The following is a 25,281-nucleotide window of genomic DNA, read 5'->3' on the forward strand; positions in this document are numbered from 1 at the left end:
TTTCCTGTCCCCAGCTGAGGACAGAAATCTACCCTTATGAACACAAATATTGTATTAGCAAAGACAAAAAGAGAAGAAATCATGCAGAATCCATTAAAGCAGCCTCAAGTAATTAATCATGTTTGTTTTTAAGTATTGATTGTAATTCTGTTAAAACATAGTTACCTAGTGGAGTAGGATCAAGAAGTCAAGGGGCTCTCCATTGTTTAACGACAATTCTGTTATTTCTATCATATAGGAAAAGCCTTTACAAAATTGTGCCATGAACAGCCACTTTTCCCCCCAAGCTACTGAATACCCCTGTGGGGGAGGAGGAATGTAGTTGGTACAAACAATGTAGTCATCTCTTTGTGTACTCATAAATTGGTGCTCAAGCTTCATGCATTCCACATAGTTAGGAAAATTTGTTGAACCCTGCCTCATCTCATTCAAAGGACATCTATACCACATATATTTAAGATAATACACAGACTTGCAGTAACTACTGTATTTCCTAAGGGATGTTAAGCTGAATGTTGTCCATTTTAATAAGTAAATGACACTAATCACCTCACTGTAAAAGTTCACAGAATTAAGAGGTCAACAATGCATCCTTTCAGGTCACCATTGATTAAAAAATATTTGAGTTTCCCTATTAAGTATTCAAAGGCCAACATCTGCTGATGCTCAGAGATGGTGAATGTGGTGAAGAAGGCTGTATGGAGCATAAAGTGAAAGTCACAACGATGTAGTTCATGCAACACAGTATTGACAAACAGTAGCACAACTGAGCTCCAAAAAGCTATTTTGCCATTTATCCATTTCTGTTACTTACAACTGTGGGATTCCAGATAATAATAGTCTGATAATCTCTTTTTATTGCCTTTTATTTAGTTCCTTTTTTGGATACAAAATACATGTGCAAATGCAATTGTCAAGGTTGTGAAAGTAGCACATCGTTTTGCCTTTGCAGTGAGGCAAATGTCAAGGGAGACACTAAGCAGAAAAATTAGACTCTCAAAATTGAAGACTTTCATTGGCAAGTTATTGTTGATGCTGTTTTGCTATTTAAGGTGGTAAACTGGATGCCATAGGATTAAGCTGGCATCTAAATGGACATGAAACACTACTCCCCTTTACAAAGAGGCTAGTTTTGATGGCATTTAATATGCTGTCTAGTGCTTAACAAATCCGTGCCTAAGCCTGTTCATGCGCTTAAGTAAACTGAACTGATTTATAAATTGAAAGACCTGACCACGCATTTATAAGAAGCAAGGCAGCTGTTTTATCCAAATTATTAGAATATTGCTTTTCAGTCAGATATCAGGTATTGCAAATCTTCTTTTGACACTGCTTAAATTGTGATAGACCTGCATAGCACAAAATCTGTGCCTAAAGCCTATGCAAAGCAGAGGCTGTGCAGGAACATTCTTTCATTCAGCTACTGAATGATACCTTTTCTGCTTCAGTGCTTTATTTCTAATTAGCTATCATTCCATGACTGAACTCGCTTCACAACTGTAGGATGGTTTGACTCAAAGACCATATTCTTATTTTTTGTGTGTTGTTTTTATTTATAATAGCTGACTTTTTTAAAAAGGCAATTTTGTATTTTATTAGCTGTTTTAAATGTTTTAATTTTATACAATAAAATGAATCTCAACAAAGAACCTATTTACTTTGTTCAAGGCCTGAGCTAGAGTCCACTGATGTCAACTAAAAGATATTCTCTAGTTTAGCTCTATGGCCTGTGTTATACAAGGTCACATTAAATGATCACCATAGTCCCTGTCTGACTTTGGAATCTATGAATCAATTGAAAGACTCTGATTGATACACTACATTCACTAGATTAAAAACAAAAATAAATACATTTTAGTGCATTCTTCCATTTCCCCTTATATTTATCTATTCGTATATACAGCTTTAAGCGCTCTATTTTTCTTGGGTATTAATAGAGTTTGGTGTTTTGGAAAATGTACTTGATAATATTTTCCTACCCAATGCCATCCTGATGTTCCAATTTGTAATGCTAGTGCTTTTATTTGCTGATCAAGAAGCTGTGTTTTCAGACAGATGTACTGTCATGAGCTACATATCATATTTTCTTTGATCACATAATGCAGTTACATGTAAATGCAGTATGGCAAAGTCAATAATATAGTCCTCTTACCGTAAAGCACATTTCAGTGAAACATTATCTACAACAGAAATGGATGTTGGGAAAATAGAGCTAAGAAGCTGAATAACATAGCAAAGCTAGTCTAGATTTGCTTTTTATTACTTACTACCAATGCTGGAAATACTGGGAATACCTGTATAAAAAGAGAGCAAAAAAGGCATAGTTAGTGGTTTACTGTAGGTGTCTAAAAGGCTATAGCATTGCATCAAATATTTGGAACTTATTTTCTCATACTCTTTTATAAATTTCAGAATACTGTATCAATTAACAGCTAGAACCAAGCACTTGCACATACATACTGCAAGCCTTCTCTTTCTAATTGAAGAGGCTTTGGGTTCTTTAATATGAGATTGCAGGGAATTTTGGAAGGTATTTGTTGTGTTCAAAAATGACATTTGGAGCATTTCTGAGACATGCAGCTTTCTTCTGCTCTCATAACTTCATGCAGTTGTTCAGAACAGTTCTGTATTCATACTAAATAGTTATAGGGTTTCTGTTCTGGACAATAAATACAGACCATGATGTATCAGGTATATCTAGGAAACTATTTTAATATAGGGCTAGATGCATTATTAGTTGCTTCAGTTGGCTGCTGAAAATCATTTGGTTCTTTATTAGATTAACTTTATCTAGCTATCATTTTTGTTCCTCTTTTACCTGTCAGTTGTCTGGATTAAGCTATGTAATAGAAATTTAATTGAGCAAAATAATACAACACATTAGGTCACTCATATTGATCATGCCCCTCATTGATTTTTCTGCTCTCACTTCAATTCTCAAGTTGAATTAATGTGAGAGAACCACTCTAGAGTGTGACTGAACGTTGTAGAAAATGTGGATGTGCAATATTCCTTGCAATGTAGTTCTCCTTAGCTAAAGTGAAACATGCCTATGAGACTATTTACAGGCCCATAGGCTAAAGCAAACAAACTGCAGCTCAGTATTTAAATCCCTGGTACTTGCATCATCTCAGTTAAATAGTTTGCCTTTTTATTGACGTTTGATGACATGGTAATTATAGTGTAGAACTCTATTTCTCCATTAGCATCTACTATCCTTTTAAATTCCTTCCTGAAATTCTTAATGCAGAGAAACTATGGGACGGATTCTGCAACCTTTTCTCAAGGGAATGACTTGCAGGAGTATGCATTACTCAGTGTAGACTAGGGTTGCAGAATCAGGCTTATTTTATTATAATTATTTTTCTCATCATATATTAAGTAGTAACCTACTGTGCATTATGGCTATATCCTAGGCTCTGTCAGATTCTTTGTACCAGTAGAGTCTTGAGCTTCTTAAGTCTGCTGGGGCTTCTGCCAGCGTGGCAGCATCACTGGGGGTGTAGAATACACAACCAAATACAGGCAGTCCTCGGATTTTTGACACAATTGGTTCCTGAAAATTGCGTAGTAAGTCGAAACATTGTAACTCGTAACTGCAATACACTCTATTGCAGGACCGAGCATCGTAAAGTCGAAACCAATGGTTGTAAGTCGAATCAGGGTGTCAATTCAGAAACGTAGTAAGTGCTGTTTGTCTTAAGTCGAACGTCATAAAGTTAAGGCCTGCCTGTACATTCCCCACTGCAATCTGGTTTAGGAGCATGGCTGGGAGGAAAAGGAGTTCATATTAAGGCAGCTCCAAATTATGTAATGGTTGGGGCCATGTAGCACTACTAGCTCCAGGGTCAGGGAATCATAAATTGCTCCTTTGTGACTCCCCACCTCAATTACAGATAGTGCTTTTTGGGCACTTGTGAGAATTGTGTCCCAAAAGTCTTATATTCTGTTTGGAAACCCTGTGTGCTCAGTCATGCAAGGTGCAGAGTATCACTATATAGAAGGCTCTCAGCAATTTTCAGGACTGGGCTCCATATGCAAACACTATTTATAAAATAAAGTATTTTACTCCTCCTGAAAATAAACTGATGTTTAAAGGGAAACTCCAGCAATGTTTCAAAATTTCAGAATCATATAATTAGTTTCAAAGACTACAACACTGATATTTTTAAATAGAGAAAATTAAAATTGTATTTATAGAAATAAAAAACCTCTCATTCCACTACTGCCATCTTTTCTTGGAAACAGATTAACAATGATAGAATCTCTTTCCCGTTGTTTTCAAAGTTTAGTTCCTTTTCTATTTAACACAGTGGCAGTTTAGTCATGTTTTTAATTAAGATGTTTTATTTTCTTTATACACAGGTGGGACTTGTACAGATAAAAAGGTAGGTAATATTCTCACATCTCCCCTGTGAAATGGTATTTAATATTCCCTTTTATGTGCGCGCGCACACCCCCCCCCCCTTCCTTCTCTTCCTCTCCAAGGCAAGTTGCAAGGTAGGGAGAGGTTTTCTCATTAATTTGTACTTCTCTTCCTTTACTCTATCTCAAACATCTCAATGAAAAATAATGAAGATTTCTTTAGCAATGAGGAGTAATGAAAACAAGGTAACTGCTTGCCTGAAGGACTTTGCATTAATCTTGTTAGCTTGTTTTCACATTCCCTATTTGAGAAGCTTCTTTTGCTATTTCCATACAGATTTCTCAATAAGGAAAGAGAAGCTCTGAGTGACAGTGGACTTCTCTCCGTCTCCTAAAATATGTTTGGCCCTGGAAGGAGACAGAAAAATAAATTGTGCACATAACAGGAAAATGCTTTATAGCAGTGGTTCTTAAAGTCCCCTGTTTTAAGGGGGTTGTCAGGGCCAGCGTTAGACTGGCAAGGAGCCAGGGCAGAAAGCCCCACCCTGAGTCCTGCAATCATGGGGCTTAGACTGAAGCCACAAGGGGCCATTTAGGGAGGGTGGGGGACACCTGTCCCCCTGAGTTTCATACCACAAATTTCAGCCCCAAGCTCCTCCACAGCAGGGTTTTGAGCCTGAGCAACTTAGCTTTGCGCACCCTGTGGCATGGGGCCATAGGCAGTTGCCCTGCTTCCCACCTCTTAACCCCTGCTCTGTGCACCACTTCCTCTATTCAGCACCTAGGAAGGAATCAGCATATGTTGTAGTTAAAGCCAGTTTGAAAAGTTGCTGTAGAAATAATTTTAGCAAGGGACTGTTTTCTGAAGAAAGGTGGAAGAAAGGGAGGCAATGAATAGGAGTCAGTTGCCACTTGCAGCAAAAGAAGAGCTCACAATGAGGATCTAAGCAGCAGTAAAAAAACAAGAAACCAAAAATACAATTGGAAATATTTGCAATAGGGATTTACTGGGCTGATTTTGAGGGGGAGCAAGGGCCACAGTGTCTGGTGAAGTTCTGGCAAAGGAGAGCTTAAAACCATCTAAAATGTGGCACCCACTTGGAGACATGGTGCAGTTCTATTCAAACAAAACCACTTGATTATTTTTTTTCAGCAAAAGCTGAGAGAGCTACAGGGCCAGAAGAGAGTACTGAAATTGGCAGCTACAACAAATGAGAGAGCCCTTGAGGCATCTTTCGCTGTGTCATACTAGATAGGTAAAACTGGGAAACCACACTCTATTGAAGAAGCTTGTTTTCTGCCATGTGCCAAGGAATGATTTGATTATATTGGGGTAAGGTGCAGCAACTCAACTTGATTCAATTCCCCTGTCTAATGACACTATTGCCAGGTGTATTCACAGTATAGCAAATGATGTGACTGAACAAGTGATCACCAAAATCAAGCAAAGTTCTTTTTTTTCCCCATTCAACTTGATGAAACAACAGATGTGTTGGGGACTGTTTAGGTGCTGACATATGTAAAATTTGAGAACGATGAAAAACTCCAAGAGGAATTTCTGTTCTGACGGCCATTACTACAGCGTGCAACATGGGAACAGCTTTTTGCACTTTTCAATGCTTTTGTCTCTGGTTCTGGCTTGGAACGGCAGTGCTGTGTAGGAATTTGCAGTGACAGCATTTGTGCAATAACTGGAAAAAACAGCGGGTCAGTCACCTGAGTGCGGGCTATTGCACTGCAAGCAGTTTGGATGCACTGTTTTATACACAGGCAAGCCCTAGTTGCAACAACAACAACAAAAAGTCACCCGTTCTAAAACAAGTTCATGATGAAGCTGTTCGCACAGTCAACTTAATCAAGAGCAGCTCAACAAGTGTACATCTATTTGGAGTTTTGTTTGGTGAGATGGGAGCTGAGCACGATCAGTTACTTCATCACAGAAAAGTTTGGTGGCTATATCGGGGAAAGGTTCTCAATTGTTTGTTTGAGCTTAGATGAAGATTCCCTGCTGGCCGAAAAGTTTGCAGATACCAAGTGGCTTGCTTTGCTAGCTTACCTGGGAGACATTTTTGAATACCTAAATGAGGTAAATACAGATCATCTCAGAGATCACGCGCAGAGCGAGCGCGCGCGCGCGCGCCCGCCCCCCCCGTCCCCGCGGTGGTCTCCTCTCCCTCCGGCTCCTCCCGCCATGCTGCCGGGCGGGCATGCCCGCCCGGGGCCGCGGCGCGGGCCCGCCGTCGGCAGCGCCCCGCGGGGCGGGAGAGCCGAGGGGAGCGGGCGGGGACGACCCGCGCGAGAGGGCCGCAGGGCCGCCCCCCTCCTCCCCCCTCGCCCGCCGCGCGCGCAGGCATGCCGGGCGGAGAGCGAAATGACGCCCCCCCCCCCCCAGGATGCCGCCGGCGCGGGCCGCTGGTGCCTAGAGCCGCCCCTGGGTAAATACCTCACTTCTCTCACTGACAAAATTGAAAACTGGAGCAGGAAACTTTCCTTATTGTATGTGCATGTGGATACTGGCAATTTTGAAGGGATTTTTTACTGGATGACTTTTTGGATGAAAATGCCTTTCCAAAGCATGACTTGCAACCCATTATCATCAGCCACCTGGAAAGCCTTAAACTGAAGTTTCAGGAGTACTGCCCTGAAAAGGATCAGAAAACAGAGGTGTGGATTAGAAATCCCTTTAATGTAGAAGTGCTGTTATGTCACTTACAGTGAAAGAAACGTTACTGGACCTTTCCGGTGATGAGACATTGATGCTGAGATTTTCTGAACAACCTCTTGCTAACTTCTGGATTTCTGTGTGAGAAGAATATCCAGAGCTGTCATTTGCAGCATTGAAAGCGTTCAGGCCACTTTCGTCTAACTACCTGTGTGTAGCTAGCTTTTCAGCACTGACCTTACTGAAAAACAAATACAGGGCCTGTCTCACTGTTGAAGATGACCTCCGTCTTTATCTCAGCCACACAGAGCCCCCTTCAAGGATTTGTGTTCATCAGTACAAGCATACCTGTCCCATGAGGTACATATTTATTTTTTACTGCCAGATATAAAGATTGTCTTGTGAATTTAAATATTTAATGGCTACTTTTTTGTAGATATGGTCTTGTAATGCATTTTTTAAAATTTAAAATATTAACTGTTCCAGAGTAACACAGTGCACTGGGGTCCTGTAGTAATTTTTGTTTTCAGAAGAGGATTGCAGTGCAGTGAAGTTTGAGAACCCCTGCTTTATAGTAAGATCAATTGTCAGGAGTTCTGGAGGCATATATTAGACTTGATTTTCTGGTTGAGCTGTGCTTGGTGCAAGCACCTAAGGTAATGAGCAAAAGGAAAGTTTAAGGTACTTTTTTTTTTTTTTTTTTTTTGCTGATCCTGGGGTCATGTAGGAGTTTGCACCTTATGGCTGCTCTACTATGCACCTGACTGTCTGTGGCACTAATGGACCATTCTGGCATCCAGGAATAGCTGGAGTGGAGAGACAACCACATTCTCATGGCAGGGCTTTTGCGGAGAGTCTGGCCTAAAGCTTCTATGTCACTGGGAGAATGTTTAGTTGGTCTGATTCACTGGGATTCTGGCCCCTTTACACCAGTGGAATGATGGAGAATCAGACCCATTATCTATCTTGATACAGAACTCCCACTCATCTAAATATAAAAAGTAAACGAAACCAAGTTAATTTATAACAAAACTGCATTTTCCTACACACCGCTTTAAAACACATTTAAATTTAACTAAATACAATGTTCATATCTGAATGCTTTCCCCTCTGAAATCAATGGGAAAGAGATTCTCTCTGTCAGTTAATCTGATCACAGGGAAATTAACAACCTCCATAAGTAAAGCTCAGAACCATGTACTTTCACAGATAGCTCTCTAGTAATATCTATATTTTTAGATTTGACTTGTGTTAGAAGCAAATTCACTGTAAATATATATACATATACCCACAATATTTGATAGAAAATATCTGGAGTTTTCCTTTTAAAGGCTTATAACTTGGATTTCTCCAGAATCTTTCTTGAAAAGGATGTTTTCCTTTTATTGGAGCATTCCACAGTGCATGTTTTAACACCTGGAGGTGAACTAAATTTGGATCCTGTACCAAGGAGTCCGTTCAGGGCTGTTAAGTTCCACATCTGATGCTTTGCTAGGGTATCTGTACTGCAGCATGACCAGGCAGTGAGTCTTTTTTCCTTTTTCAAATCCCCTGCTGAGGTATGATTACAGCATCATAACTTCAGCATCAATTTTAGAAGCTCTAAATTTCCTAGTGATTGAAAATCTGAGATACTGTAAGAAACTTGCCTTTTCTAATCCTCCAAGGGGACTGATAGTTATGATCATGTGTTTTCAAACTTCTATTGAGCCAGAGGACTACACACAGCAAAATGTACGTTTCTCAGGAAACCTGGCTTATGCGTTTCTCTGTAACAGCCCCAGAATTCCTGCTACGGTAAAAATTGCATTTGTTTGCTTTAGAAAGTCACAATTTTTTAATTCACTGCACGCAAATGGTGTATGTTAAGATTATCACTTATTCTGTGTCCATGCTCCCCCAAGCAATATCACTAGAAAGGTGGCTCTACTTCATTTGAACAGGCATGAGAAAATATTTGATCAATGTTTTAAAACAGAGATGGGCAAACTAGCTGGCCCCTGCCCCCTCCCCCACCATCCTCCCTCCCCTGCAGCCTCAGCTAACTCTCCTGCCAGCACAATGCTCTGGGCCTCAGGGCTGTGAGCTCTTGGGGCAGCACAACTGCAGAGCCAGGCCTGACCCGGTGCTCTGTGCTGCACGGTGCTCCAGGCTCAGCTGCTCAGCCGCCAGCCATCGGTGCTCCAGGCAGCGCGGTAAGGGAGCAGGGGGGGTTAGATAGAGGGCAGGGGAGTTCGGGGTGGTGGTCAGGGGTGGGGTGTGGATAGGGGTCGGGGCAGTCGGGGGGGAACAGGGGGTTGAATGGGGGCAGGGGTCCTGGGGGGTGCTGTCAGGAATGAGAGGAGGGGTTGGATGGGGCGGTGGGAGTCCAAGAGCGGTGGGGTGGTGGTGGATGGGGCCATCAGGGAACGGGGGGCAGATAGCGGGTGGGGGCTGGTATTATATACTAAAACACAATCCGTTCTCGGACTCTTAATAATTTGTGCAACAGTTACTTTGATTTCTTATGCTAGAATTTAGTGACTGTTTAGTGCTGCAGTTTATTTTACCCTATGTAAACAGATTTGTTTCAAGTCAGTCAGGGAAACTTCCATCTCCCAGCAGTAGGTGTCACTATAACTATCAAAAACAACTGCAAAGGCTTAGTGGAGAGGGAACAGTGCATTAGAATAATTTTGCAAGTCACACTTTTTAAAAATATAGCAAATGTTACTTACAGTGTATCGTTTTTCAAGTGTGAATCTGGAACCTTTTATTAACCACTAAAGTTGATTCTAATATGAGGGAAGGCAGTTTATCAACTGCAGTTTACCCTGACATTTCTCTTTCCCTGAATGCCCCAGCTCAAATACACTGCAGTTTATTTTCTTTTCCCTTCACCAGGTCTTCCACCTTCTCTCTGCAGCTTACTACCTGCTCTAAGTCCTCATGAGCTAGCTAAGTTCAATAAGTTGTACATGGTGAGAACAACAGGAAGCATTTCTATTTTGTAACATTTTACCCCACTTATCTCATCTTTCCTGCTTATCATGGATCTATCATCATTGTACAACACTGCTCTTCAAGCAGGCATGTTCCCATACTTCATATCAGTATCATACCACAAAGGCTTCTTCCAACCTACAGACTGAAGTAGGATCTCTTTAGAAAGCTACTTCCAGTCACTTGAGCCAAACTCAGATACTAACTTTAGTGAAGCTAATTCAGCTTTGACAAGGATTAGGGATGGGATCTCTCTCTAATTGCGGGCATGCATGAACAAGATGAGTAGCTATTTAGGGACATGACTAGGAATCCTGCTAATATACAAACTCTTGGCCCCCTTCACTCATATCACTCCATTAAAATGGCACTATATCATCACATTTTAATAGGAATGGGTGCCAAACAGATGAGTTTGGAGGAGAAATCAGCATATCATCTCAAATGTCGTATCTTCTGCCAAAACCCTTCTCTGTGACAGCTGTGCCACACTGCAAGTAAAAAGAGTTATGAGGCAGAGAAGGATTAAGGCAGTATTGCTGAGATCCAGGTCCTATTGTCAGAGAGAGTCCCAATGCAGATGTAATTTAGCAAACAGCTTATGGCTGGCTGTTGCCTGGGAAGGAACCTAGGACCATGTTGTCCTGATCAATCCCTCATTTCATGTGACACTATGACCTGGGAGAAGGACTGGCAGAAGTTGGGAGATGTGTAATTTTGAAGTGTCCAGACTGTTTGGTGCAGTTTATTCGCTGATGGGATACATTTTGGTGTCTAGGAGCCCAAAATAGTCTTAGATACCATTATTCAACTGAGCAAAGTAGGTAACACCTGTGTGTGAAAGAAAACCTAAACAACTGGACAAAGAAAAGACCAATGGCTGTCAGACATTTGTGGCTGCTGACTAGAAGAGCTATTCTGTAGCAGGCACGTGGGAAATCTGGTAAGATCACTTGGAGTGTCAAAACATGTTACATAACAAAACTGCCTATGGCATGTGACAGCATCAGGAGACACAAAAGAGTCAACAGGATGGAACTCTAAACGTTAAGCAGCAGTCAAATACAGAGTTATCAGTCATTCCAGTAAGTGATAGACTAGCCAATGCCCTTTCACAAGGAACAAAAGCAAAGAGGGGAAATATTTTGCACAGTCAAGAAACCCAATTGATGATGATGAAGAACATAGAAAACAGGATTATCCCAAAATTCAGACTATGGGTGGTGTAGACTGATCTATTAAGTTTCATGAACAAAAGCTGGCTGTGATAGTTTCAGCAGTAGAGCTAAGTGAAGGACAGAAGTTTTATTTCATGATGGATTTAGAGATTTTCAACTTTGCATTTGTTCCAAATTGGAGCAAAGATTAAAAAGAATTGAAATTTTCTTCAAAGGAAAATTTCATTTCCAGCCCTTCAAAACATTTCATTTCAATTTTAACTTTTAAATTTTGTATTATATACTAATAATTCAAAACAAAAAAATCAAAACAAAATATACAAATGTTTTGTTCAGAAAATGTCAGCACGGGATTTTTTGACACCTGTTTCTGTTGGAATTTTTGGGACTTTTTTTTTTCAAATAAAACGGGGGGGGGGAGGGATTTTTATGTAACTGCACATTCTGATGGAATCACATTCATCAAAGTTTCTCCAACCAGAGCTAGTCAATAGTCTATACCAAGTGCCAAAGCCATTGTTTTGCTGGCACATGCTCAGTTGATGTACGATTACATAAACGGCACAGCAAATATGGAGGTAGAGGGAACATTGATTTCACACATTGATGTATTTTACCCCTAGACTCAAGCACAGCAAGTTTTGTTTGGAGTTGGGATGCTGAATGAAGCCTGTAGAGAGCTTGTGATCAAAAACAGTGGCTCTCAAAATTTTGCTGGACATAGTTCGACTGTCACTTTTTCTACAACATGGAAAAATGAGAATACTCTTACAAAGTACCCCTCCCCTTTTCTTTTTGAAGGTTCATTTTTTCTACCAGTAAGAAGTTTTCATAATGTTATGCCTGACACGTCATGGTTTGTTACTAGGTCTATTACTCTCAGGTTTAACTTGATAAGGTCCTGCTTCCTGTGATTTTCATTTTTGAGTTTTGATTCCTCCCTGCTGCTGCTTTGAAGTGTTAGATAACATTTGAAGCATTGCACATTGCTGCTGGTTTTTAAACTTTTCATTCAACTGCAGTACATAACTCTGTTTCTTCTAAATAATTTTTCAGTGAATGGTTATATTCTAAAACCAGCCTTTTGCTTTTAATCAGGGCGAAATGCCAGCCTTTTTTCTAAAGCAGCTAGTAAGTGATGTCCAAAAGGTTTGATGATTTCGTTTCAGTTTATTTCTTTTCCTCATAGGGATTTAGGTGCATATCTTGAATTAGAGGAAACTGAGTTATTGTATATTTTCAGCATGCATAAATAGGAGAATAGATGCCTGTATTTTTGTTTTCATGCCCCTTTTCTCAGCATTGCACCCTTGGGGCCATATTCCGTGCACAGATTGTAGACGGGGCTCTCAATAACATCAAGCAAATAGGAGTAGATAGCCTATAAAGTTGTATCGTAATGCTGATTAAGCATCTTACACTGGCAATTATGCCATTGTTGAGCTACACATATACAGACACAACTGGTCACATTCTGCCTTCACTGCCTATATTCCTGGAAATCTCACACGAATCAAAGAGGTTGCATGCGTATAAATGAATCCGGATCAAAGCAGAGAATATAGCTCAAAATCGGCAATTTTCTTTCATAATGTTTAAAACCTATTATTACACCCACCAAGGTCACAAAGACTTGGTCTGAAGTTTAACCTTAAAAAAAGGCTGACTTTATGAGCCAGGGTGCATTTTTATGGGTCTGTAGGCAATGGGAACACCCAGCCCTGCCCCCCCACTGCTGGGTGGAGGAAGTGGGTCCAATCTGAGGTCCCTATAACCCATGGGCCAAGAGCACAATGATGCACCATTAGCGGCTACGCTTCCACCACGTCTCACACAATGTATAGTTCCCCTTATCTCATCTCTCTTACTTCCTATGTGAAGGAGGAGAACAGTTTGCGTCTTTGGTTTCCAGCCTGAATCCCTGGGCAGGGATCTGTGTAAAGTGTTATTGCTCTCATGCCTTCCAGGTTTGTAGTACTAGGACATTGGTTCCCAACTGGAATCTGCACTGATACAGTCCTGCTGGGTAGTTTGGGGAGTGGTTCCTCATTAGTTAAGGATTTTCAATAAAGTTGTGACCTTCAAATTGCACCATACTATGGCATACTTATCTTACTGTATCCATGTCTGCATCAAAATTCTTGAAGAAATTTATTTATGAAAACATCTGCCCCATTCACAACACAACAACAATCCAAAAACTCCAACCCTGTCATTTCAATTATTTTCTACATGTTTAGGGAAAAATTCTCTCCAGTTTGCACTGTGGATCGCCTACACTTCACATGATCTCTACTGGAAATTCCATGCGCGGAAACAGAGTGGAGAACATGCACCAAAGATCCACAGTGTGGTACAGGGAGGGACCAGAAGGCCATGGCCCCCCACTTTTTACTGGCCATAAGGGAGAGTAAGGGAGGTTGTAGGGGGAGAAGAGTGAGTGGGGGGGGGGCAGGATCTTGTGGAGAAGAATGAGCAGGGGATGGGACCACAGTTCGGGCGCTAGTGCCCCCCCACCTTTTAGGGTGCTTCCGCCACCCCAATAGCACTTAATTTTATTGTAGGGGGCCAAGTTCTGCCCTGGAATGCAAACACACCATTCTCATGAAGAGTTATTTATGTGCATGTGAGGGCAGAGTTTAATCCAGACTTGCAATTAAATATTTTTATCTTTCCATCAAATTATAGACATAGATTTGTTTCACATTTGGGTCCCAAATAAATGACAAACTTTGGCTAGCACTATTTTTCTCCTCTCACAATCAATATATGGACCAGAATTATAATTATATTGACGTATAGTGCCTTGCTGTACAAAACTACTCACAGATATTTGCTGTGCCCTTAGGAATAGGCAGATATGAGCCAGGACTCCAAGGTCGACCTTGATAATTCTTCTTGCATTTCCCGCAGTCTGGGCCTGTAGTATTGTGCTCACATTCACAAAACAATTTTTTGTTTTCTTCTTTACAGCCAGTGGCATGAAGGTTACACTTGCACCTATCAGAGAAAAGGTAGGGTGTTATGTCAAGTTGACATCTGATGTCAGACTACTAAGATCCTACTAAAACACTCCTTATGGCAACCAATATATTTCTCTCTAAACTTTGTGGTGTTATTGTTTTAACATGTCTCCAAAGAAATCTATCTAGCTTAAATTGGTTTCATGCATAAATGCCACATTGCGGTACCCTGCTATTTGGCAGCATTTTGACAATAATAGCTTCACCTAAACTCCAAGGGGCTGATCTCCTCTTATTTAAGCCATTTTTACACTGGTGTATTTCTACTGAAATCAGTGGAGTTACTTCTAATTTTCACTGGTATATCATCCTGCAAAGAGTTCAGTGGGACTAGTCACATGGATAAAATTAGTCATGTGCTTCAATCTTTGCAGGATCTGACCCAAAGTGAGATCAGAGTCACATCCCAGGCACAGGTTTTCCATTAAATGTACTCTACAATACCCATTCTTTATTAATAAGGAACGGTTATACAGTAAATGCAAACACTTTTTAGATGTATTTTTTATACATACAACCAATAAAATGGTGCTTTAAAGGAACCAGAGATGCAAGAAAAAATGTTCTCAGATAGCTAGTGTGAATTCCTTGCCTAGGTTCTGAAACACAGATTCAGTGGATGGTAAATTAGTAATTAGAAAGTCTCCAGGAAATAAGCCCAATTACTCTGAAAGAAAATGTTTACACAAAACAAGAAGTACTGCATTACATACATTTGGAAAACTTTTGCTAAGATCCTGCTTTTATGGCTGTGGATAAGATAGAGATAAATAGCAGATACCAACGGATATGCAATATCCACAAAAATACGTTAGCCACATCATATTTGAATGTAAAATTGTAGAAGCCAACTTATTTGTTGAAGAGGCAGGTTATTACTTTGTATTGTACTGAGCACTGCCCAGTTGCTCAGAAAGGACAATTAATTTGACACCTTAATTTGACAAAATTCTAGCACCTGAAGGGCAGAAAAAATAATTTGATAGAAGTGTTTTTTTTCAAAATGGGAAATAAACTAACTGCAATTCTTATCAAAACCATTAAATGAATTAGAATTTGAACTACATTGTTTTTAAAATAGTTGGTATTTTCAGGAATGGAAAAAGCTAGTTTCAGAGACACTAAGGCATCCATTTCTTTCCAGTAGATGTCAGAAATGGGTAAAATCTCCTTGTTATTGGCCCTGGAAAGGAAACTAGTATTTAGCAACTCTGGTTCTTTGTTTTCCTAATGATTATAAATCCAGTGATTTAAAAGGTTCTCATGTGGGCATTTGTTACCTGTTCCATACAGTGCCCAGTAATTAGAGCAAAGCAGCACACGGAATAGCCAAGATTTTTAGCTAGTGCAAATTAACAGCTGCCAAGCTGACTTCCATTTAAAAGGAATATGACCTGAAGCAAGTGGCCACACACACACACACACACATATATCCCCAGGGTAAAACAAACTTGCAGTTGCCTTAAGTGGCAGCTGGAGAAAAGCCACTAGAATTTACAATACAGAAGATGCTATATGCATTCTACTCACTGTTAGAAAGGAGACAGAATGAATTGCTTGTTATTTAAACAATGCTCACTCTAGCTGGAAATATAATCAACACCTTTTAAATTAAAATTTGCAAAAAAAATCTTTTTTTAAACATGACTGAAAAAAAATAAGAAGAGAGACTGTTAAGCAAACTGTATTTAATTATGAACTGTGTCCTGCATATACATACTGCATGCAGTGAATTACTTGTAGTGCTAATTTGCTTAAGGGACCTTTTTTCATACAACATTAGCACCTTTCTTTGATGGTGTCCTCTATATATGTACTACATCTAAAACTGCTATGTTAAAAGAATGTTTAGGTTACAGAGTCAAGCATTCAAGAGATAGGAAATGCTGTGGAGTCTTAATTTGGCCCCTTTGTGTTCATGCATTACGATAGGGTCTTTAATGACATACTATTATTCCACAAAATTCCTGCCTCTTTCAGTGAATGAGCAGTTATTAAATATTTTTTATCCACCTCATTCAGTGTATGGCACCAGGCCTTATTTAATGGACACCATCCAGCCCCTGTGCTGAATACTAAATTATGCATTTCCTCATGGACAGTTCTATGGTGCTCTTTCCATAGTATCTGAGTGCTTCACAGACACTAATGAATTTACCTTCATAACATTCTCTGAGATAAAGAAGTATTATTATCCCCATTTCACAGATGGGGAACTGAAGCACAGAAATATTAAGGCCAAAATTGTCAAAAGTGTCCACTAATTGTTGGGTGGCCAATCTGAGCCTACCTATGAACTGATTTTTCAGAGTACTTAGCATTTTTATAGCACTTACATATTCATGGCACAGCTCCAACTGATTTTAGTTATAGTTGTGAGTGCTCAGCACTTCTGCAAATCTGGCCTTAAGTATTTCACACTGGGTACCCAGGCAATAAGGAACACAAAAGTATGGAGCAACTCTGAACATTTTAATTTAAGTGACTTTCCCAGCACACACAGGAACTCTGGCAGAGGCAAAGATAGTGCGGCATTCATCTGCACTAACCATAAGACCATCTTTTCTCTTCCTGCAATTCCCTGTCTCATTCACTGCACATCTTACAACTCCAGCCCACCACCTCCTTTTCCGACAAGCCTCCAGCTCTGACCAACTTCCCCCTGGACAGTGTTGGGTAACCTTAACTATACGTGGCATTACAATCTCTGCCATAATACATATATAAGTGCCAGACACAAAAATGTGTCAGATTTACACCAGCTGAGAATCTGTCCAGTGCATGTGTTTAAAACCCTCATGGTAGAATCACCCACAAAATAACAATATAATAATGTAGCACCTACATATGAAAGAAAATCTCAGACAAACACCAAATGATTACAGGAAAAGGGAAGAGTAGAAAATAGGAAGAGTGATTCTAGTTGGATTACAGAAGCAGTAACAAATTTGAATGTTGAATGACTGGAAATGAAAACTGTCTCAAGAGTGCTGAGGGGGCTGAGTGAATATATGGGGGCAGAGCAGAGACAGACATAAAGACCTGTGATTCAGATAACATTGATAATTAAACATAAAGCATAGGCAATGTTGAGGAATCCTGAAAACCACAGTTATTCAGCCAGACCTGTCTACAGTTCCCTTGAAGAAGACTGCAAGGAATAAGAAGTGGCTAATGTGACTTCATGAAGGATTACTTAAAAATCAGAGGTTACAAAATAACAACTGGTATTATAAAAGGGAGAGTAAAAAAGATGAATACTCAGAAATAATTAAGGCTTGCAGGAAAAGGAGAAAGACTGGAAAAAAAGAAGAAGAAGAAATGAGTTAGTGCTCAGAGGATAGCCCAAGTGAAATACAGGAACAACCATCACATGAAAAAGATCACCACCTCATCTAGAGGATAAAGGAATCATGACTGCAATAAGCAGCAATATGTTTATAAAGGATAAATCATGTAAGAAAAAACTGACTGCTTTTCCTGCCAAATGATACCATAAATATGAAGGGGATGCAGCAAGCATAGCATATTTGGATTGTAGAAAATACTCTGTGGTACACTTTCACATGATTGGAAAACTAGCTGAAAAACTGTACCAGAAAGAAAAGATAAAGGGCTTGTCTACCCAGCCCCACATTGTGAACTACTGAGGTGTGAACTGCAGCCGCGCTAAACTTTTGTGCTATAACTGCCCTGTGTAGACTCTGCTAGCAAGAACTACAAGGTATGTTGTTTGCATTAATGTAGCCCTGTTTGAAATTGGACTACATTATCACAAATTAGGTATCTTTGAGTTTGCACTAACGGTATCTACACAGGCCTACACAACGCTTTTGTGCTGCCTGCAGGTCACACCCCTGTAGTCCATGCTGTTGGGACACGTAGAGAAACCCAAAGACTAATGGCATTGTATTGCTCTGCGGAAAGACTTTTAATGAAGTACTATTGCAGGGATAATGTCAGTGTTGAGTCTGATCTTCTGGAACACCATTGTTAATGATCCAGAAATGGGACTAAGCTGTGTGCTAATGAAATCTGAAGAGGATACTAATTTGGGAGTAGTGAATATCAATGAAATCATACAACCTGGCCCAGAGAGTAGAAACACTGGCAGAAAAATAATAAAGTGTGAGTCAGAAAATCTGAAAAAAACATAAGGTCTGATTCTCTTTTCCTTTATGCCAGTGTCACCCCATTGATTTCAGTGGAGTTACTCCTGATTAACAACCAATGTGAGAAACAGGCCCCTACTCGGTGAGAGGGTGAAACCTAGATAGCAATAATACTAAAAGAGACCAAAATATAATAGTGGATGGCACATTAGACATGAGTTTTCAATATATTATGCTTACAAATAAATAAATAAATAAAGCCAGTAAAGTTGTGTGCTGTACACAGAGAAACATCACATTCTGGAGAAGGGGACTATATTCTCTTTCTATATTGCTCTAGTGCAGGGATCTCAAACTCAAATGACCATGAGGGCCACATAAGGACTAGTACATTGGACCGTGGCCACATTACTGAGACACTGACAGGGAACCATGGCCAATGGGAGCTGCTGGGGGCAGTGCCTGAAGTAATATCAACACACCCACCCCTGTGCCTCTCCTCCCCCAGGTTCCGTCCGCTTCCCGGAGCGGCGCAGCGCGGCGCGGGGGCAGGGCAGGCAGGCAGGGAGCCTGCCCTGCCCCCCGTGCGCGTCGGGCCAGAGCCGCTCAAGGAGCTCGCGGGCCACAGAAAATAACCTTGCAGGCCGCATGTTTGAGACCCCTGCTCTAGTGAGCCTGCACTTGGAATCCTGCAGTTAGTTCTGGGCATTTCATGATGCGTGCATTGATAAACTGCAGGGAATTCACAGAAGAGCAATAGGAAAGACTTGAGTGCTGGATGGAGAAAAGGAAGGGTGAAAGTGTTTCTTGGACCTACTTCCTTCATGATTATTGGTACAGATACAGTTGACAGACAGACTATGTGAAGACATGTAATAGAAACTGGAAAGTCTTTTCCCACCCTGTTTACAAAGCAAATGTTAGATGATTATAATAAAATTTCATGTCCAGAGTATTTTTAAGTCCAAAGAAATCCAAAGTGCTTCACAAACTTTTGTATATGCACATAACTTTTTATATAAAGAAATCCAGCTACCTCTGGCACACCATGCAATAATGTGTTTGGGTGTGTTGGGGGAGGGGCAGAGCGAACAAACAGAGGAGCTATCAGAATGTAGGTAAAATGCTGCAAATGGAAGAGGATAGACCCAGTAGCCCACTGTACACCATGCCCAGTGTACATCATGTAAGAATAAAGCAGATGTTAAAGGCAAAACATAAGTCTCATACTACATATACTTAAAATAAGAGGTTACGGCGAGGTTTAATGCTTTCCCACATCTTCATAATCCTTCAATAAGCTACTGACTGCTCCAGGAGCAATTAGAAGAAAAGGGGGGAGGGAGAGGCCCCACACTGGCTGTCTGCCCAAAGGGAGTGGTTTCATCTGTCTGTTACATCTGATGACAAAGCAATTTTTCAAGCTCTCTCTTTATCGGTCATTATGGCAGCCACCTTGTCAGAGCTGAGCCTGTGAAAGTGAATACCAACTCTCCACAACGGTTGTCTATATTTGGAAACTTAACATCCTGATGTTTCTACAGCTCAGCTGATTTTCATCTTTCCAATCCAACCTGTGAGAATGTTTACTGCCTAAATGTCGTGTTTAGGGCAGACACAAGAATACAATTCTTTTCAATGTGCAAATTTAATTCTGAATAGCCAGAGATTGATATCACTGTCCAACACTATAAACTCCACTGTAATTGTGTAGGAGAACAAATTTGTTTTTCTGACCACTCATCTTTGACAGACTCATTATTTTGTCATAAAGTAATTTCAAACAAATGATATTTTTGGCAGTTATATCAGGTGTAGGAAGCATTCTGGTGTGTTCAAGGAATAGCTCTGCTTTAGTGGGAGAAAGAAGCCTTGGCATCCTGAGTTTCTCACAAATTCTATTTACATATAGACAACTGACATTAAAATGCTGTAAATATCACTGAGGTAATTGCTAACAGCATGCTGATTCACTTGCATGTGAGTGCCAACCAGCAGACTGGAGGTCACATGAGGGAATCATTCATGTCAACAAAAGAGAGAGAGGCTCTTTGATACATTTTTAATGACAAGCCATATGTTCCTCACTTAAACACATTTTTGGATCCTTCTATGTCATTGCCAAAGTTTAACAAATCAACTTAAAAACAACTTGCTATGCAAAATGAAGCATGCATAAAATAGATCTGCATCGGCCAGTTCTTCACCCCATGTATTCTGTCAGCCAACCTCGAAGTTGAACAGGATTCTGTATAGAGCCCTTCTAATGCTGCAACTCCAGCCATGACAGAGACACTCAACCCAGTTTCCACACAATTCTTTTATATAGTGTAGACAGGATATAAACAGTATCCTACTATGCTAAAGCTTTGGAGGCATTGTCTATATTAGGGAATTTTTACCAAAATGACTGGTTATTAGCAGCATTGTGAGTCCTCATGTAGGCAACTCTCCAGCTCCAGCAGCCATTTACAGCACCTTGTTGGTTACACTTTCTCTGAGAAGGATGAGCCGACACCATGCTGAAGATGTCTGCTAGAGTCTGAGAGCCATTTATGTGAATGCTGCCAAGATTGCAAACAATGGGGCAACTTCGCCAGTGTTAGCAACACTGGGCTTTTTGATCTTGTACAACAATCTCTAATGTAGACGAGGCTGGAAATTTATGTTGTAATGATGTAACAAGTTTCCCCCTGTCATGGATGAAGATGGAGTGAAGATGGGCTATAATTTTAAAGGAACACTGTCAATATTTTTTTTTAAAAAAAGCTCAAAGTAGTTTCAGATAAACATCTGCCCCTGAACTCTCTGCTATTTTCTGTATTTTACAATTACAGTTTTTTTAAATTTTGTTTTATATTTTCCTCTCCTCTATTGTGTTGTGTGGGAAACTCACTCTAACAACAATGGAAGAGAATGGTAACTTACCTTATAGTAATTGGAGTTCTTCGAGATGTGTGGTCCCTATCTGCATTCCATGTAGGTATGCATATGTTCCATGCACCTGAGACTGGAAGATTCTTGCTAGCAGCGTTTGTTGGTCTGTGCCTGCACCTCTCTCCTACTAGCTAGGTCATAAGGGACAACATGGACCAATCACCTCTCCAATATCATTCTACTGTGAATTAACCTAGGATAAAGTATGCAGCAGAGGGGTTGGAGGGCAGGTAGCGGAATACAGATAGGCACCACACGTCCTGAAGAACTCTAATTATTGTAAGGTAAGTAACCGTATGAGTCTCACTGTGGGTGACTCACAAGCAGTATTTATTGAGGAGGAGGGTCAGGGTCGGCTCTAGGTATTTTGCCGCCCCAAGCACGGCAGGCAGGCTGCCTTTGGCGGCTTGCCTGCGGGAGGTCCCCGGTCCCACGGATTCAGTGGCACGCCTACGGGAGGTTCGCCGTAGCCGCGGGACCAGCGGACCCTACACAGACATGCCGTCGAAGGCAACCTGCCTGCCGCCCTTGCGGTGACCGGCAGAGCGCCTTCTGTGGCTTGTCGCCCCAGGAACGCGCTTGGCGTGCTGGTGCCTGGAGCTGCCCCTGAGGAGGGTGCGAAGACCCCTGTTGTACCACTGAATGGAGGACTGCTCTGCTAAAGGCTGCATCAACTATAGAAGCTTGCACCAGAGCATAATGTCTCATGAAAATGTGACCAGAGCCCCGTGTTAAAGAGTTTCCAGGAGAGGGACTTCTTAAAGGGAGGCTACTGATGCAGAGTGGGATCTAGATGAATGGGCCCTCAGCTCTTCTGGGGGAGGGGTTGCTGTTAACTAGTAATAGAGCAGGATGCAACCTGAAATCCGTGTAGACTGTCTTTGGGATGAGATTGCTTCATCCCTGCTCCGCAAAGGATATATATATAATCTAGGTGATTTCCTAAAGATTTCTCTGTAGGTAGAATGCCAATTCTTGAAGGACATCCAGAGAATGAAGCTTCTTATTCTCAGTATAGGCCTGTAGTTTTGGGAAGATGACAGATAAGTGAATAGCCTGATTTACATGGAGTCCCGAGATCACACTGGGGGTGAATTTTCGGTGTAATTTCAGGTAGACTTTGTCTCTATGGAAGACTGTGTAAGGTGGGCCAGCTATAAGGACTCCTAGCCATGCTGGTCATCAGAAAGGGAATTTTCATCAATAGGTTGGCTAAAGAATGTGTAGCTAAGGTGCAAGCAGAGTCTTAATTAACGCTGATAGGACTAGACTGGTTCCAAGTTAGGGTAAGTTTTAGTACTGGGGAAAGGGTTCTAATGATAATCTTTAGAAAATGGACTGTCACAGGATGGGTGAAGATAGAATGGTTGTCAACTGGAGGGTGACTGGCACCAACAGCCATTTAGTGCACTCATATGGAACGAAGATAAATGTGAAATCTTTAAGGAGAGGAGATTTTCCAAGATGACAGGAATGTTGGACTCCTCAGGTTTTATCCAACAATGTTGACATCAGATAGAAAACTTTTTGCACTTTACTGTGTAGTACTTTCTTATGGACGCTTTCTTACTATTGTTAAGGAGGGACTGAACTGCTTCTGAGCATGTCCTTTCTAGATTTATCACCCTTTCAAATACCAGGCTGTTAAGTAGAGGGATGCCAGATAGGGATGCCTGATCTGGGCCTTTGTCCTGGGTCAATTGGTCCAAGAAGAGTTGCATACAGATGCATGGATAGATGTATCCAAAGATTGACCACTTCTATATAAAGAGGGGTGGATCTTGCTCCCCCCTTGTTTTTTGATGTAGAACACTGTTGTCTGACTTGACTTGGACATGCAGGATTTGAATGAATGGTGAGAATTGTTTGTTGGCTTTATGGACTGCTTACAGTTCCAGGAATTTTAGGTAGATCCAAGAATCTTGAGAAGTCCATGTCTGCTTTGCTACATGCTTATCTTGATGGGTGCTCCACCGTAGCAAGGAAGTGTCAGTGATCAGTCACTTCTTGGCTAGTGAAGGAACAAAGGGGACCACCAACATACACCTCTGTTCTCCCACCAGAAGAGGGAATCTTGCACTCTGTGGGGGAGCAAGACTAGTTTATCTGTACTCTGTCAGCGAGGCATGTATACTCTCCATAGCTAAGCCTATAGACAATGAAGGCAAAGTCTTGCAAACGGTGTCACACATTGGTACAGGGAGCCATATGACCCAGAAAGATCAGACATGAGTGGACTGACATCCGTGGGCTCACCCAGCTGTGAGTAGCAAGCTCCTTCATAGATTGGAACCTGTCCTAAGGAAAGTATGCCTTGGCCTTGATAGAGTCCAGGATTCCCCAATATGCTGTACAGGCAGCGTCTCAATGAGCACAGAAGATTGAGCAGTTATAGAGTTGATGTCCATGCCTCCCGATGAGATTTCCCAGTCAGTAACCAGTCATCATGGAATGGGAAAACTCATGAGAAAGTATTTCAAGTAAAATCCTTTTCCCCTGTGTTGAGGACTACCAGTTCTATGATTCCCAGAGGGAACAGGGAGACTATTTCTTGATGGAACCTCCTCTCAGCAGAGAGGTTTTCAAGAGAAAGAGGGGTTGGGAAGGGAAAGAGAGAGAAAATCTGGTGTAGCCAGTATCAGTGATCTCCAGAACCTCTTTGTCTGTTGATATGAGATGCCAAGTTTGGGATAAATGAACTAGGCAGCCACCAAATTAGGTACTGGAGTTCTGAACAGAGGGATATGGTAGAGGGATTGATTTGCAGCTCTTGAAGGTCCCCTCAAAAGTGTTTTCTAGTGGAAAGCTGGGATTGGAAGGAGGGTGAAGGGAGGACGTCCTGCTTGTCATGCTGCACCCTCTGTTGTTTCCTGGGTGGCTCATAACCCTTTTGATGATAAAAAGTTTGAAGGGCTGGTTGCTGCTTGTCGGGTTGAGATCTGTGGTATTTCCTCAGTGGCACTGGAGTGTAGATATCCATTGAGCACAGTTTTGCCCTTGAGTTTAGGGTTGCCCTTGACTCATTTGACTTTTCACTGAACAACCTATTTCCCTCAAAGGGCAGATCCTTCACCATGGATCGGCCTTCTTTGGGAACTCCAGAGGATTGAAACCATGATACCCGACACATGCAGATAAATGTTGCCATCAAGCAGGAGGCTGTATCTACTGCATCTACCGAGGCCTGGATGGACGATCTAGCAAGCAATTTACCCTCCTTGACGAGCACTTTGAACTGCAGGCTATCCTCCTGTGAGTTCTGCCAGTTTAGTATAATTAATAAAAGCATTCTTTGACATTACTGCTTGATAGTTTGCTATGCAGACCTGTAAGCTGGTTGAAATAAAAATCTTTATCCAGAAGAGATCTAAGCATTTAACTTCCTTATTGTAAGGGGTGGATATAAGGTGATATTGTCTGCCTCTTTCAATGACTGAATTGCTCATGAATCTGGAGCAGTGTGTGTAAATAAAAATTTTACTCCTTAAAGTTTAGCTGGTACAAAGTATTTCTCCATTCTTTTCAGAGTGGGGTGCACATGGCTGGGGTGTGCCAGACCGTGCTGGCCAGTTCTATGATGGCCTCATTAATAGAAAATGCCACTTGAGAGAATGTCCAGGAGTTTGAGGAGTCTCCTGCACTTCCTCCAGAGGGATTTGGAGGATCTGTGATCCTCTTTAGTAGGTCCTGAAATTGCCTATAGTCATCAAGTGGTAAAGGTGGTCTCACAACTCCTTACCATGGTGTGAGGGTACCCTCAGTTAAGGAGGTGTGTACTTCCATTTCTTTCTCACTGGTACTGGGATGGTCTTCCTCCTGTGGTTAATGATGGTTTCAAGGTACTCTGACATGTTCTTCTGAGCTCCTGATACTCCCATAACTTGGGTGTGGAGTTTCACTCAGCTTGGAAGTTATCGAAGAAGAGATCTTCTTCTTGGAGGAGGACCTGGAAGAGGATTTCTCTTGCTTCTTGTGAGAGTGTTTCCTACCCTCCTCAGGTCCCTGTTTGGAGAGGTCCTTAG

The 25,281-nt window shown here is 41.2% G+C and overlaps 1 protein-coding gene across 3 annotated transcripts in view; it reads right to left on the reverse strand.

The window, feature by feature from the left end:
* NTNG1 (netrin G1) overlaps positions 1–25,281 on the reverse strand; it is a 206,899-nt gene that overhangs the window by 66,452 nt on the left and 115,166 nt on the right. For all 3 annotated transcript variants that reach the window (XM_039486512.1, XM_039486513.1, XM_039486514.1), the window contains exons 4-5: positions 14,015–14,187; positions 2,268–2,294 (exon numbers count right to left, since the gene is read on the reverse strand). In XM_039486512.1, coding sequence (XP_039342446.1) covers positions 2,268–2,294; positions 14,015–14,187 — 200 coding nt within the window. The remainder of the gene's footprint in view (positions 1–2,267; positions 2,295–14,014; positions 14,188–25,281) is intronic.

This window comes from Mauremys reevesii, linkage group 8 (assembly GCF_016161935.1).
Source record: "Mauremys reevesii isolate NIE-2019 linkage group 8, ASM1616193v1, whole genome shotgun sequence".
Taxonomy (NCBI): domain Eukaryota; kingdom Metazoa; phylum Chordata; order Testudines; family Geoemydidae; genus Mauremys; species Mauremys reevesii.